We start from the raw sequence: 12,356 nt of genomic DNA on the forward strand, positions 1-12,356 counted from the left end.
ATTGAATCATCCGTTAATTCCATCATATTTCTTATTTGAAATATTGGGGAGTATTTAGTGGAATAGAAATTCTGAAATCTATGGTACAACTTTATTTTTCATAAATACATTAATCATTTTATATTTCTGAACTTTCCCTGAAGTTGTTGTAGGAAAATGATCGACTATTTTCACATTGCTGGGAATTTTAAAATTTGACAGTTTTCCCTTGGAAAATTCGAATATATCCGATGTAGTAATTGTCCGATTATTTTTTGTTTTTATAAATGCACATACTTCTTCTCCTAGCCTTTCATGGGGTACACCTACAACCTAAAACATTGTTTCGATAAGAATAATGCGAATAGTGGGCTGGGGACAGCGGGGGACTCAACTACATTTAACCATTAGGTTTAATCTTAATATTTCTTGATAGGTTTTTGGAAATGTAGCGGTAGGAGGTCTATTGAAACTAGTAATATTTTTTATGAAGAAAAGTTTTGGTATCTCTGGCTTAGGATATCAAAAACAAAGTTTCGGATTCACAAAATTATATGATGAAAAAAATATTTGAAAGTGGGGTATATCCAATTTTTGGTTATTAAAAGTGGAAAAATGTACTTTTTAAAATTTTTTCGGGGCATTTAAGATAAAAATGATACCTAAGTCTGTAAACAAAAATTTTAACACTTTTTGGTCAATACATGATCAAAAAACCATAAATTACATATAAAAATTAATAATTTAAAGAAAACTCGATTGAATATGATAATGTAAACAATTTTTACTAATGATTAAAAATTGTGAGGGAGTTTAAATTTTTGTTGCAACAAGTATGAAGAAAGAAGAAGAAATCTAGCTTAATATAACTTAAATTTTTTTTAATAATTTGTAAAAATTATTTAAATTATGATATTAGATTGTTTTTTCTTTGAATAGTTTGTCTTTGTTTGTATTTTCTGAAAAAAAAGACAACTTCGAAAAAAATTTTTGAGTGCAAATGTCAGACACAAATTTGGTAATTTATGGTTTCATTTTTGTCTCAACTGCATCAAAAAATGATCAAAATGGAAAAAAATTTTACAAAAGTTACTTTTTAATATATTTAATACAATAAATCAAAGGGATTGGTTGAAGAGGTAGTAATAGAATGACCACCATCGTCGTAAGACTTATCTCCTTTAGATTTCTTGCTATCGAGGCATATAAAATCGATTGAAGAGAAGAATGACATCTAAATGTATCAATATTACAGAAAATAATTGCTACAATTTAGAAAATTTGATAAGTTACTTTTGATTCATTTTGTACAAATAAAGGACTGAACTTCAAAATAACGCGACACTTTGGCTTAAAGAACAATAGACTATAAAAAAAATATTGTCACATTTAAATTATTACCTGTACTTCTAATATGTCTGGATGTGTTATTAAGAAATCTTCTATTTCTTTAGGATAAATATTTTCCCCACCTCTGATGATCATATCCTTGATTCTTCCCACAATATTAGCATATCCATCTTTTGTTAATATCACCTGGTCTCTGTTTCCAAACAATTTTATAAATAAGATAAATTTAAAAAACAAAAAAAATATGAAAGAATTTATACTTTTATAATAATACAAGATACTTACCCGGTTCGTAACCATTGGTTTTCATCAATAATTTCATTAGTTTTCTTCTCATCTCCATAGTAACCTAACATCGTCGAATAACCTCTTATACATAACTCACCAGCAACTCCAGCTGGTACAAGATAGCCGTCACTATTTATTACTTTTGCTTCTAAATGTTCTTGCAATTTTCCTACCGTGTTAATAGATCGTTCACGATTATCGTTTTCTGTCGAAGAAAATACTGCCGCAGTAGTTTCTGTTAAACCATATATAGACTGTAACATGAAAAGTCAATTTGAAAACGTACTCTCCGTATTTTGGCCTCTATATAAAATATCTAAAAATCTAGTGTGATAACTTATCTTATCATATTCTTCTTTTATCTTACCCTAACCCTATCATTTTAGTATGCCCCAATCACTCTTTCAGGTTTTATGAAACTTGTTACTGATGGGTATTCTGTACTCCAATTCAGTTCTGTCTCTCTAATATCTCCCGACACTGCATCCAACCATTTTTCTTTGGACTCCTCCTTCTTCTTCTTCAATGACCCTTTTTGCATATCTATTTTCGTTTCATATGCTCGAATCCTTTCACACTTTGAAATTTTATGAAACTTGTTATTGATGTCCAATTTAGTTTTACATCTCTAAAATCACCCAACACCGCATCCAATAATGCTTTCTTTGGCTCCGCTCTTCTTCTTACATCTCATTCCCCTTCTCCAATGACCATTTTTGCATATCTATTTTCCGGTATCCTTTTAGAATGCCTCAGTCATTTCACTTTTTGAGTTTTCATGAAAGTTGTTACTGATGGGTATTCTGCACTCTAATTCAGTTCTGCCTCTCTAATATCCCATTTTTTCTTTGGATTCTCCCTTCTTCTTCTATCTTCTTCCCCTTCTTCAATGACCCTTTTTGCATATCTATTTTCAGGACTGAATCCTTTCACAATTTGAGCTTTTATGGAACCCGTTACTGATGGGTATTCATAAATATTCTTCAGTTCATGGTTCATTTCTCCCCAAAGGTCTCTATTTGTATTTTTCCAAAGACTTTCCTCGACTCCTTCCTTTCCCTTACAACCATTTTTGCTTTTCCGTCTTGGTTCTCTCCTTATGTTACCGCTGATCGTATTATTCTTTATATTCCAATTTTAGCTGCTCTAGATAATTCCTGTGATCTTATTAACTTTCTTAATTATTCCACAACTCTATTTCCTTTCACCTTTTTCTGTTTATTGCAGTCCTTTCTTTGTTTCTATTGGTCGGTGTTAGTATCAGAACTAAAAGCATAGTGACTGAATTCTTTTAAGCCATGACTTTCAATTTTCATTATGATAAAAAATAACTTTTTTGTATTTTGAATTTGTCTTATCGTTTCTATTTTCCACAAATAATGAATTTTCCAAAGACACATTGAATATGCACAAAATTTTTCCAAATTTACTTCACTATCTTTTTTCCCCTACAGCAAAATTTTTTTCCGCCTTGGTTCAATCCATAGATCAACCACATTCCTATGTTACTGTTGATCATATAATTCTTCTTTAATTTTCAATTTTGGCTGCTCTAGTTATTATTAATTTTCTTAATTATTCCACAACTCTATTTCCTTTCACCTTTTTCTGTTTATTGCAGTCATTTCTTCGTTTTTATTTGTCAGTGTTAGTATCAGATCCAAGTCCAAGCACATATACAATATTGTATGTATATTGTACAAGATTTTTATCTGTTTCATTACATTAAAACTTACACTAACGGCTTCTAAACTTAATTTGGATCAGTCAATAAGTGACCAATCTTATGCTCATCATCTATCTTATCTATCAGATTATCAATATCAGAATAATCGGTTCAATAAAAATCTAGCTCTCTGATTAGATCATTGAATTTTGATGGACCAATCTAATATGACGTTTTTGAGATACTGAGAACAAAGTTTCCTTCTTACATTTATCTGGATGGTTTTATATTGTCATGCAAATAGCATTAAAGCTATAAGAACATTATTATTATTATATTATTATTAACATTACCTTCACTTTCGTTACTTTTAAAATTTCTAACAGATCTTCAACGATTTTTGGTGAACATGGCGCTCCACCGGAAACTGCTATCTCGAGGTACAGTTTTTCGTTTCTTTTTCGTTGTTGATTAATTAGATCTATGTACATTGTTGGTGTTCCATAAACAACAGTACACCTAAAAATAATTTTTTCATCTTTAACAATTAATAGGAATGTTCAACATTGAATATTTATGAAATTTTTTATAGGATTCCCAATAAATTTTCTTTTTGCGTTGCTAGCTTCAAATTTTCACTTTAGAATCTTAGGGCCCTTGAAGAAATTGAAATTTTTATAGTTTATTGCTGGAAAGAAAAGTTGAAGATTCAAACTACAAATTTGGGTTGTTTTTGGGAATTTACTTATTTGATTTTTTGAATTTGTGATAAGTAGCCTGAATTCATGCATTTTTAAAAATGACAAGAAGAAATTGCTTATTGAAGAGTCTTTTAGAGCTATTTGAAAACCTCGAAGTAGACTGTACACAGATAGATGTTACAAATTGACTAGATATGTCCGAAAGTGTCGTTTTGTTGATGGTCAATCGGTTTCAAGAACCTGGAAACGGAAACGAAAGACACAGAACTGGAAGATCTAGAAGAACAACCGTCATTGATGATCATTTCATAAGTAAGGGAATTCTAATGTTATGTAGAACATCTGACAAGTAGTTATTATCTACGATATTCTTTTGTAAAATTTAAAGCTGTTTTACCCCAATAAAGACTTTTTTATAAACCTGTCGTTTTACTTGATTGCACAATAGTGTTTCACTTTATTACATTCAACCCTTTTCTCTCTTTCACTTTTAGAACACCGCCAAAATGGATAAAGTCCAATATGAGCAGGAATTTTTTTTATTGCTTAGGGTTAGACCATAGTCTATTTTTATGTATGAGAGAGTAATAAAATTATGAAGCATTGACATTTCAAAACATTTTTCTATTGTTCTGTACAGCTTACGGTTATAAAAGAAAGAAAACTTGTATTAGCGTAGGTACATTTATGAATACATTAGGAAATATTTAGATTATTAGACTAAATTTTTCATTAGAAATTAGGTTTTATAACTCTTTATATACGTATGTTCATCGATCTGCTGAACGCTAATAAAATTGCTGTGTGTGGTATTTGCATACACTATAATGATCTACTTACTTTTCTTTAGTAATTGCTGTTAAATTATTTTCTGGATCGTACCCATCTGAAGGTAAAACTATAGTGGAACCGTGATTGATAGATGAGCAGACAGTGGCTACTGTTCCAAACACGTGAAAAAGAGGATTCTGAAGACAAATTGTATGATGTTTTTTATTTAATTCAATCCTCTTTCCAGTATAATATCCGTTATTCACTACGTTGAAATGAGTTTGACATGGTGCTTTAGGATTATCAGTTGTCCCCTGTAAAAATTTTAGAATTATAGCGAAATATTTCCGTCCTCTATCTATTGTCAGAAAACTTAGGTAAACAAAAAGCTTCAAATAGCAAACCACTACACCACTACAACAATCAAAATTACACTGTCTGACGCGCGTTTCGATAACCAAACTATCGTCTACAGAGTTTACCTTCACTCCATTTTAGTTAATAATTTTTCGCAGGACAATATTTACAAATGTTGTCTAGAAATCGTATGTTTTTATTACATTCTTTTTTCTAGTTCTATACCGTCTAAAAAATAGGTCGCAATCACTAATTGCAATTGATTTCCAATGTGTTGGGATTAACGAGGATCCAGTTTGAATACACTCTTCTTGGCTTCTTCGATTCTGATCAGCATCAGTTATACGGAAACGACCATTCGTCATCAATCAAGCTGATACTACCTCGTTTGAATAAGTAAATGATGGTGCCTACGTAAATTCCTTTTGAATTGCGTAAGCGTATTGGCTTTCAGAAACAAATTTATGACAGTCTGATATTCAATGTTTCCAATTTTCAGAAAAATCCCTACAACAATTGGCAACAGAAACTAAACGTCCAAAATGGCCGAAATTTTAGTTAGCGATCTTTCAACGCATGCGCAATTATATTGATAAGTGCTGATACAGGTTGAGGTTTAAAACCTTACAGACAACCCTCGTAGTTAAAATTGAAATCTATATACTTACTGAGGTAAATTGAATGTTACAAACATTGTCGCATTCTATTTTATCCTGATTTTTATTTATGTAACTAATGCTACATTCATCTGCCATATTTAGTACATCACTGTACCTAAAGGTCCCCCTAGAATAACAGAAAGATTATATAGAATATTTATGTTAATTTACTTACTAACATTTTTTGATCCTCCGTCATAACTATAATATTCCTTAAACTCGGCACTTTTTCACAATATATTTTCCTTGGATTACTATTTATAATTTCGGGAGAAAATTTGGTTAATATATCATAAAAGTTTTGCTTCCTAAAAATATCTCCGCATATTAAACCTCTCATGCCTACTTTTCTAATCAGGAGTTCTACTTCAAATGCTTGGTAATAAGGATTCATTGGAACCTAAAAATTAGCCATTTATCAGACCTTTTAAAAACTAAAGTATAACACATTCAAAATTAAATCAGTCTCTAAAATATTTATACTTCCTATCACCATGAGCTGACTAGCGGAAGGGTGGTGGAGCTACCCTGGTTCCCTAGATATAGAGAACTGAAATTTCTGACGAGTTGTGCTTGATTGGAGCCACTAAACCACTGACATACATGTCTTGAACTAAGCTGTAAATCCATTTATTGAAAATTAAGAAAAATATTAAGATGTGAAAAATGGGGAAAATAAAGAGGCGTGACTTTAATTATATGACTGCAAGTAAGCCGAAACATTCATAGAGGAGAAAAGCCTTTTAGGAGGAAATACTGTAGTTAAGTAGAGGGCAAAAAAAGACTCTAATACGCCTAATCACAGAACATACCGAGGTCGCTGGCCCAGAGGAGGAAATTACGTTACATATCCTTTACAACAGTCAAGCTCTTAACAACACTCCTCCTTCTGCCTTTCAAAGTGTCGTTGATCAACACAAGTTGGGAAATAATGAGATTTTGCTTAGTAGAAGAGCCTTGCTTGGAAGCCAAAGACGCTCGGAAGTTTTTAAAATTTTGAAGGTCCTCAATTGTGTAAGGCGTAATGGTAATTTGTATGGGATTATGGGGGATACGTTCCTAGGTGACAAAATAAACATAAAAAACAAATATATAAAAAAATCAATTTTATTAAAAGTTTTTGAACATTTTGATTAATTATCTTTAGGCTTAGGCAATGGTTTGAAGAATTTTGCAATTTTCTCTTGCTTGGCAATTTTTAAAAGCTCCTTCAATTCAGACTGACACGGAGCAGTCGCATTAGCAATTTGCCTCTTAAAAATAAGACTTCGTTCCATAGACGGATCAATGTTCATAAAGAAATCGCAAAGCTCATTTGCCATCCTTAAACCTTCACTAAGATTTTTCAAATTAAATGTTCCGTTTCCAGTGCTTATTGAAGCCTCTTCTTCAATAGGTTGTGATTTCCTTCAAGTCGGTTTCAGTCAAATCTTCATCTTGCGATTCAAGCAATTCCTGAATATCACTTGATTCTATCTGTTTTTATAAGATCTATGTTACTTTTTTATTAGGCATTTACAAAGGATATTGGGTTGGATACCTATTGGAATCCTTTTATTATTACGTATGTACTTATTAGATCCGCGAATAAAGAAATTGAATAGTGAAAAGGCGAATGAAGGAAGCGCGAATAAGGAACTTTTACTGTACTTCATTTGATAAATTTATTATATATATATATATATATATATATATATATTATATATAAAATATGTAAATATTTTGTGTTTGAAACCACATGCTGACAAAACTTGATGCAATGTTTCTAAACTGGTACAATTGTATTCTGGATAATTTGCTAACTTTTGCTGTATTACTTCTAACTTCGCAGCCGTGTTCTCCTCATATAAACTACAAATTGTCCTACATATAAAATCTTGAGTAGCTTTGTCAACAAATTTCAGTTTTTTTTACATGTTTTTCGGTTCTGTGAATGATCTACAGCAACCCCTTTCGTGTATACTCGATAAATGGAAAATTTATTCACTCTACTACTACTAACTCTAATTCAGAAATTCTTATTATGATTGCATTATAAGATTGCTGAATATTTTCCTTTTTTAAATATTCGAATATATTTGAAATAGCTTGCTCTGTTTGAATATCTAAATCAAATATATCCAATTTATACCTGTCTTTATTCTCACTACACTTTGCAATTTCATTTTCGTCATTCGCCCAGAGTTAAAAGAACGCCGTATTTCTATTTATTTAAATATAAATAAAGTCCCGCCACTGCTTATCGCAGACTAACAGGAATGTTTCAAAGAAATTGTGTACATACACCTTCTGACTACTTCGGCCAATAGAAATGTTTTTATGTTTGATTCGATGTTTTCATTTGTAAACAGTGAAGGTGATGAGTGCACGTGGACTGACGGTTTGTTAGATGCTAGAATTTTATACGGGGAATAAACATTATTTTTCATTATTCATTCTAATTTGGTATGATTACCGTGCTTTTTATGAAATATTGATTGTACCTCGCATAACTATCTTCTGCAATTGATATTGGAAGAACTATACCGATCTCAAACAATAATTATGTTGCTGACTAATTTCATTTTTTGTTTGTTATAAATGTTATTCTATAGGTTACAAGAGATTTGTTTTGAAGAAATAAGGATAGAGGAAGATACCACAACGTTGGTGGGATGAGATAATTTAGTTTATAGGAGGTTAATGATGAATTGTAGATAATAGAGCAAACATTTAGAAGAGGTTTACATCCTGCGGTGGATCAACAAAGGCTAATGTTGCTGATGATATAATAATGTTTTTATAAAATTAATACATACCGACACGTATCCTCCTCTAGCAAGAGCTATAAACGACACGTACCATTCTGTCAGATTGGGTGCCCACAAGCCGATGCGATCCCCTCTTTTAAATCCTAATTTGTGAAAACCAGCCGCTAATCTATCAGCTTCATCCAGTATATCTCGAAACGTTAATCTCTTGTTCTGGTGACAAGATATCACTGCAAGTCTATCACCATAGCGCTTACTGGTTAATTCTGACAACTGGCCTAATGTTAAACAACTAAGAGGCTCTTCTCCGACACAATGATAGTAGCTTTTTTTTGTGCTGAATTTTCGAATTCTGGAAAGATTTCTTAACATTCTTATTTTCATCGTAGAAATATACAGTAAAAAGTCATCGAACTTTCGGCGCAATCAGTAAATTGTAATTTAGTTAAGGAAGTTTATATGAAAAATACAACAATAATTTAATTTATTTAATAATATTATTATTGTAATAGTATCGCTATTGATTGTCTCTCCCTTTTGGAGATAAACAATATTCCATGCGCATCCCAAAATACTGTAGCCGTAACCTTCCCAGCTGACTGTTTGGACATGGTTCACCGGCTGCAGTCCACTCAGATGATGATCGTTTTGATTGATTGAAGTGATGAATCCATGCATCATCTATTGTCACATATTGATGCAATGATTGATTTATTACGTGTAAACATGGTAAACACTGCTCTGAATCATCAACACGTTGTTGTTTTTGATCGACTGTGACTAAACGCGGCACCCACTTTAAAAAAAGCTTTCTTATGGTTAAATGGTCAACGCGGTAGGCACCTACTTTGAAAAAACATCCACATCAATCTGACGACCAGAACGTTCATCATCATCGTTTAAATTCAGCAAACCAATAAAAAATGTTTCTTTTCGGTGACGCAGAGTCCGGATAACACTTTTGAAGCCATTGCTGAGCTTGTACAGTATTTTTTTCATCAAGAAGCAATGGTAAATTAACACATGAATCCATGAATTTGAATCCGTTGTTTTGAAAATAACAAAAGTAGCTTCACTTAAGTGGCTGTCACTTTTTTTGACTAATCGAAGTGTCATGAAATTTCACACATAGTCTTTTGAAAGCTGGTACTTCATAAACGTCATACGAATTTGACAATGACAGTGCCATCTGTGTGTCAGTCACACGACTTATTGAATGATATAATAATTGGCTTTAGAAATGAAAAATATTCATAAATAAAAGTTTCAATTTTGTAAGCACTTAATTTTGCACTCCATCGATAGTTGTGTTTACGTTTGTTGTAGTTTCTCCTGAAGCGACTGAATCGATGTTATGTTGCTTTCTAATTCGGTGGTTGTTGAGAGATCTTGATTGAAATCTCCACAAATTATGGCATCCTGGTTTAACAAGTTTAAATTCAATTCAGTTTTTTCCCAATAATGCCCAAAATTTCTTTCGTTTTTGCACATCTACGATGTAGCTGTTACCTGCTAGTAATAGCGCATTTTGTAAAGATTCGCTAAAATCCGAATTTTTTCTAAGGACACGAAAATATTGAGAATACATCGAAATCTGGTTTTCCATTCTTTATCTTACTTTTTAGTTCGTCTTTTCAATCTTCTTACTTTGATGTGAATTGTTGTTGATATGAACAGCTTATTTCGTTGAAGTTTCTAAAATGTAGCTTGTATCCTGAATCTGAATCCTGTTTATTACTAAGCCTGAACTGGTAATATTCTCAATGAAAATCTTGATAAGCAGAAGTCGAGGTTGGAGGAACAAAAAATTAATGGATATGTTAAAAAAAGAGCATGTAAAATGTGAACAGTCTTGTAGAAAATTGAACAACAGACATTTGTTGTTCAAGGTTACATTAAATAAGGAGCTGGGTTTCATATATTCTTAAAATGTAAATGTATGGGACATGCAAACAAAAAGCATAAATTATGTTTTTTTCTCAATACTCTTATCATCTTTGTAATCAATATTATAAAGACTCAAAGATACAATAGTAAATTAGAATGGAAAAAAAGGATTGAGACAATTTTTAGGGTAAATACATACAAATACATCTACATACATACTAACAGAACCGGACTTAGGCATGGGCCAACCCGGGCGTGCGCGGGGAGCCCCGCTGCGGGGGGCCTCGCGACGAGCCATATGATTGATTTTTAAACATATGAATGCAAGCGAAAAAATACATCCATAGCCAATGTTCAGAATCAACATAAATTTTTTTATGCGCAATCATTTTAAAAGTTCCGAAAAATCATACTAAATCAATATAGCGTATTGTGTATTGAAAATGAGCTACTGAAATTGATTGACTGCACTAGTGTTATTGAAGAATTTGTAGGTAGCAAAATAAGAAAAAAATGTTTTTAATTTATGAACGTAATTTTGTACTATTTTTAGTTAGAAATAATGAATAGATTGACTATAATGAAAAATCAACTTGATGTAAGAATTCACGTAAAACGCCCGCCTTACATAGGCCCCTTAAGTATTTTGGCCCGGGGGCCACGATGACTCTAAGTCCGGCTCTGCATACTAAATACAAAAAACTTACTGTTCGTACAAGGAACCCCATATTTTTCAGGTTGTTCAATGAAACGTATAAACGTATTAGTAAAAGGATAAACAAATGTTTTAATTTTCATGTTCATTTCAATAAATAGAAAAAAATGTATCTAGATATTTGTAATACCTACTTTCAGCATGTTCTTTTCGATCATATTTCATCCATTTCTGTTTGGATATCTCTAACGAATTTATTTCTGTATATATCCGTAGATTCAAAATATTTTAAGGTAGTTCATTTCTGTTGTTTTCTTATGATTATTTTTGTAGGTAAGTTTTGTGCTTGAAAAGCTTTAGACAAACTTTTTGTGTTTATTATTTTAGGATTATTTTTTCTTCTTGATCAAATAATATATTTCTATTTATATATCTTGATTTTTATAGTTTCTACGTAAAAGATAAATAAATAAACACTGAATTCGTATCAAAATCAAAAGGTTCGAATTCTGAATCGTACAAATTTCATAATACTTGACACCAATACACTCAACATTCGTAATAATGAAAATAAAATTGATAAAAATATCTCAAACTAAACCCTTAAAAAATCATTGAGAATCAATAATAAAAAGAATAATAAACTTACAAACGATATTCTCCACCTAAAGTCACTATTGAAAATCTAAACATTTCACTTAATTACCGAAAGCAATTTAAATAAGTACTAAATTGCTATCTGGCTCTGTATAATTCCGAACAACTGTAATTAAGAGTTCAAATTATACGACTTTACAAGTGCAAGATAAAAGGAATGAGATAGATAATATATATACATACAGAGTGGAATTATGATTCGAATTCAATTGAACAAGTGCTTCGAAATCGCTTGATGTGGAGTTAGATACTGCGTAAAAACTAACCTCTTTCTTTGGTGTGACTGCTTGACTTGGAGCAGAACAATCTTCAAAAAATTGTATGCAGTGAAAAGTTAAAATATTGTATAAAATGGTTTCTTACGCTGTTTGACATTGTCTATCATGGTTGCTACTAACCAAAAATAACAGAGAAAAATGCCGTCACAGCTGTACCCAACCTTATATATCCAAACTCGATATGAGTCGCTTCAATTTCAATACATAATTCACAAGCGGGACACAAGGCTTGTAGTGGAAAAGAATCCTATATTAAAGAAACCCGAAATAAACTAAATCTGACATTAATAATACATAACCTAATATAAAGCAGCTCCAAGGATGATCTTACGCGTCCCAAAGCAGGAACAGTTAGCTG

The 12,356-nt window shown here is 31.6% G+C and overlaps 1 protein-coding gene across 1 annotated transcript; it reads right to left on the reverse strand.

The window, feature by feature from the left end:
- Positions 1–77: 77 nt before the first annotated feature.
- LOC130444523 (medium-chain acyl-CoA ligase ACSF2, mitochondrial-like) lies at positions 78–12,164 on the reverse strand. Its single transcript, XM_056779711.1, has 10 exons — positions 12,084–12,164; positions 11,713–12,027; positions 8,570–8,873; positions 5,951–6,171; positions 5,781–5,898; positions 4,825–5,069; positions 3,637–3,802; positions 1,615–1,871; positions 1,381–1,522; positions 78–312 (listed from the first exon to the last, which is right to left on the reverse strand). Exons 2-10 carry the CDS (start codon positions 11,754–11,756, stop codon positions 79–81), a joined length of 1,731 nt encoding a protein of 576 aa, XP_056635689.1. The 5' UTR covers positions 11,757–12,027; positions 12,084–12,164; the 3' UTR covers position 78.
- Positions 12,165–12,356: the final 192 nt, after the last annotated feature.

This window comes from Diorhabda sublineata, chromosome 1 (assembly GCF_026230105.1).
Source record: "Diorhabda sublineata isolate icDioSubl1.1 chromosome 1, icDioSubl1.1, whole genome shotgun sequence".
Lineage (NCBI taxonomy): Eukaryota > Metazoa > Arthropoda > Insecta > Coleoptera > Chrysomelidae > Diorhabda > Diorhabda sublineata.

What these genes read in the sequence shown, in the direction of transcription:
- LOC130444523 (XM_056779711.1), bottom strand. Translation starts at nt 11,756, where the DNA reads ATGTTTAGATTTTCAATAGTGACTTTAGGTGGAGAATATCGTTT. An exon ending in CTAGAGGAGGATACGTGTCG is followed by an intron (nt 6,172 to 8,569) that starts GTATGTATTAAT and finishes GCTAATTTTTAG; the next exon opens with GTTCCAATGAATCCTTATTA. An exon ending in ATGACGGAGGATCAAAAAAT is followed by an intron (nt 5,899 to 5,950) that starts GTTAGTAAGTAA and finishes CTGTTATTCTAG; the next exon opens with GGGGACCTTTAGGTACAGTG.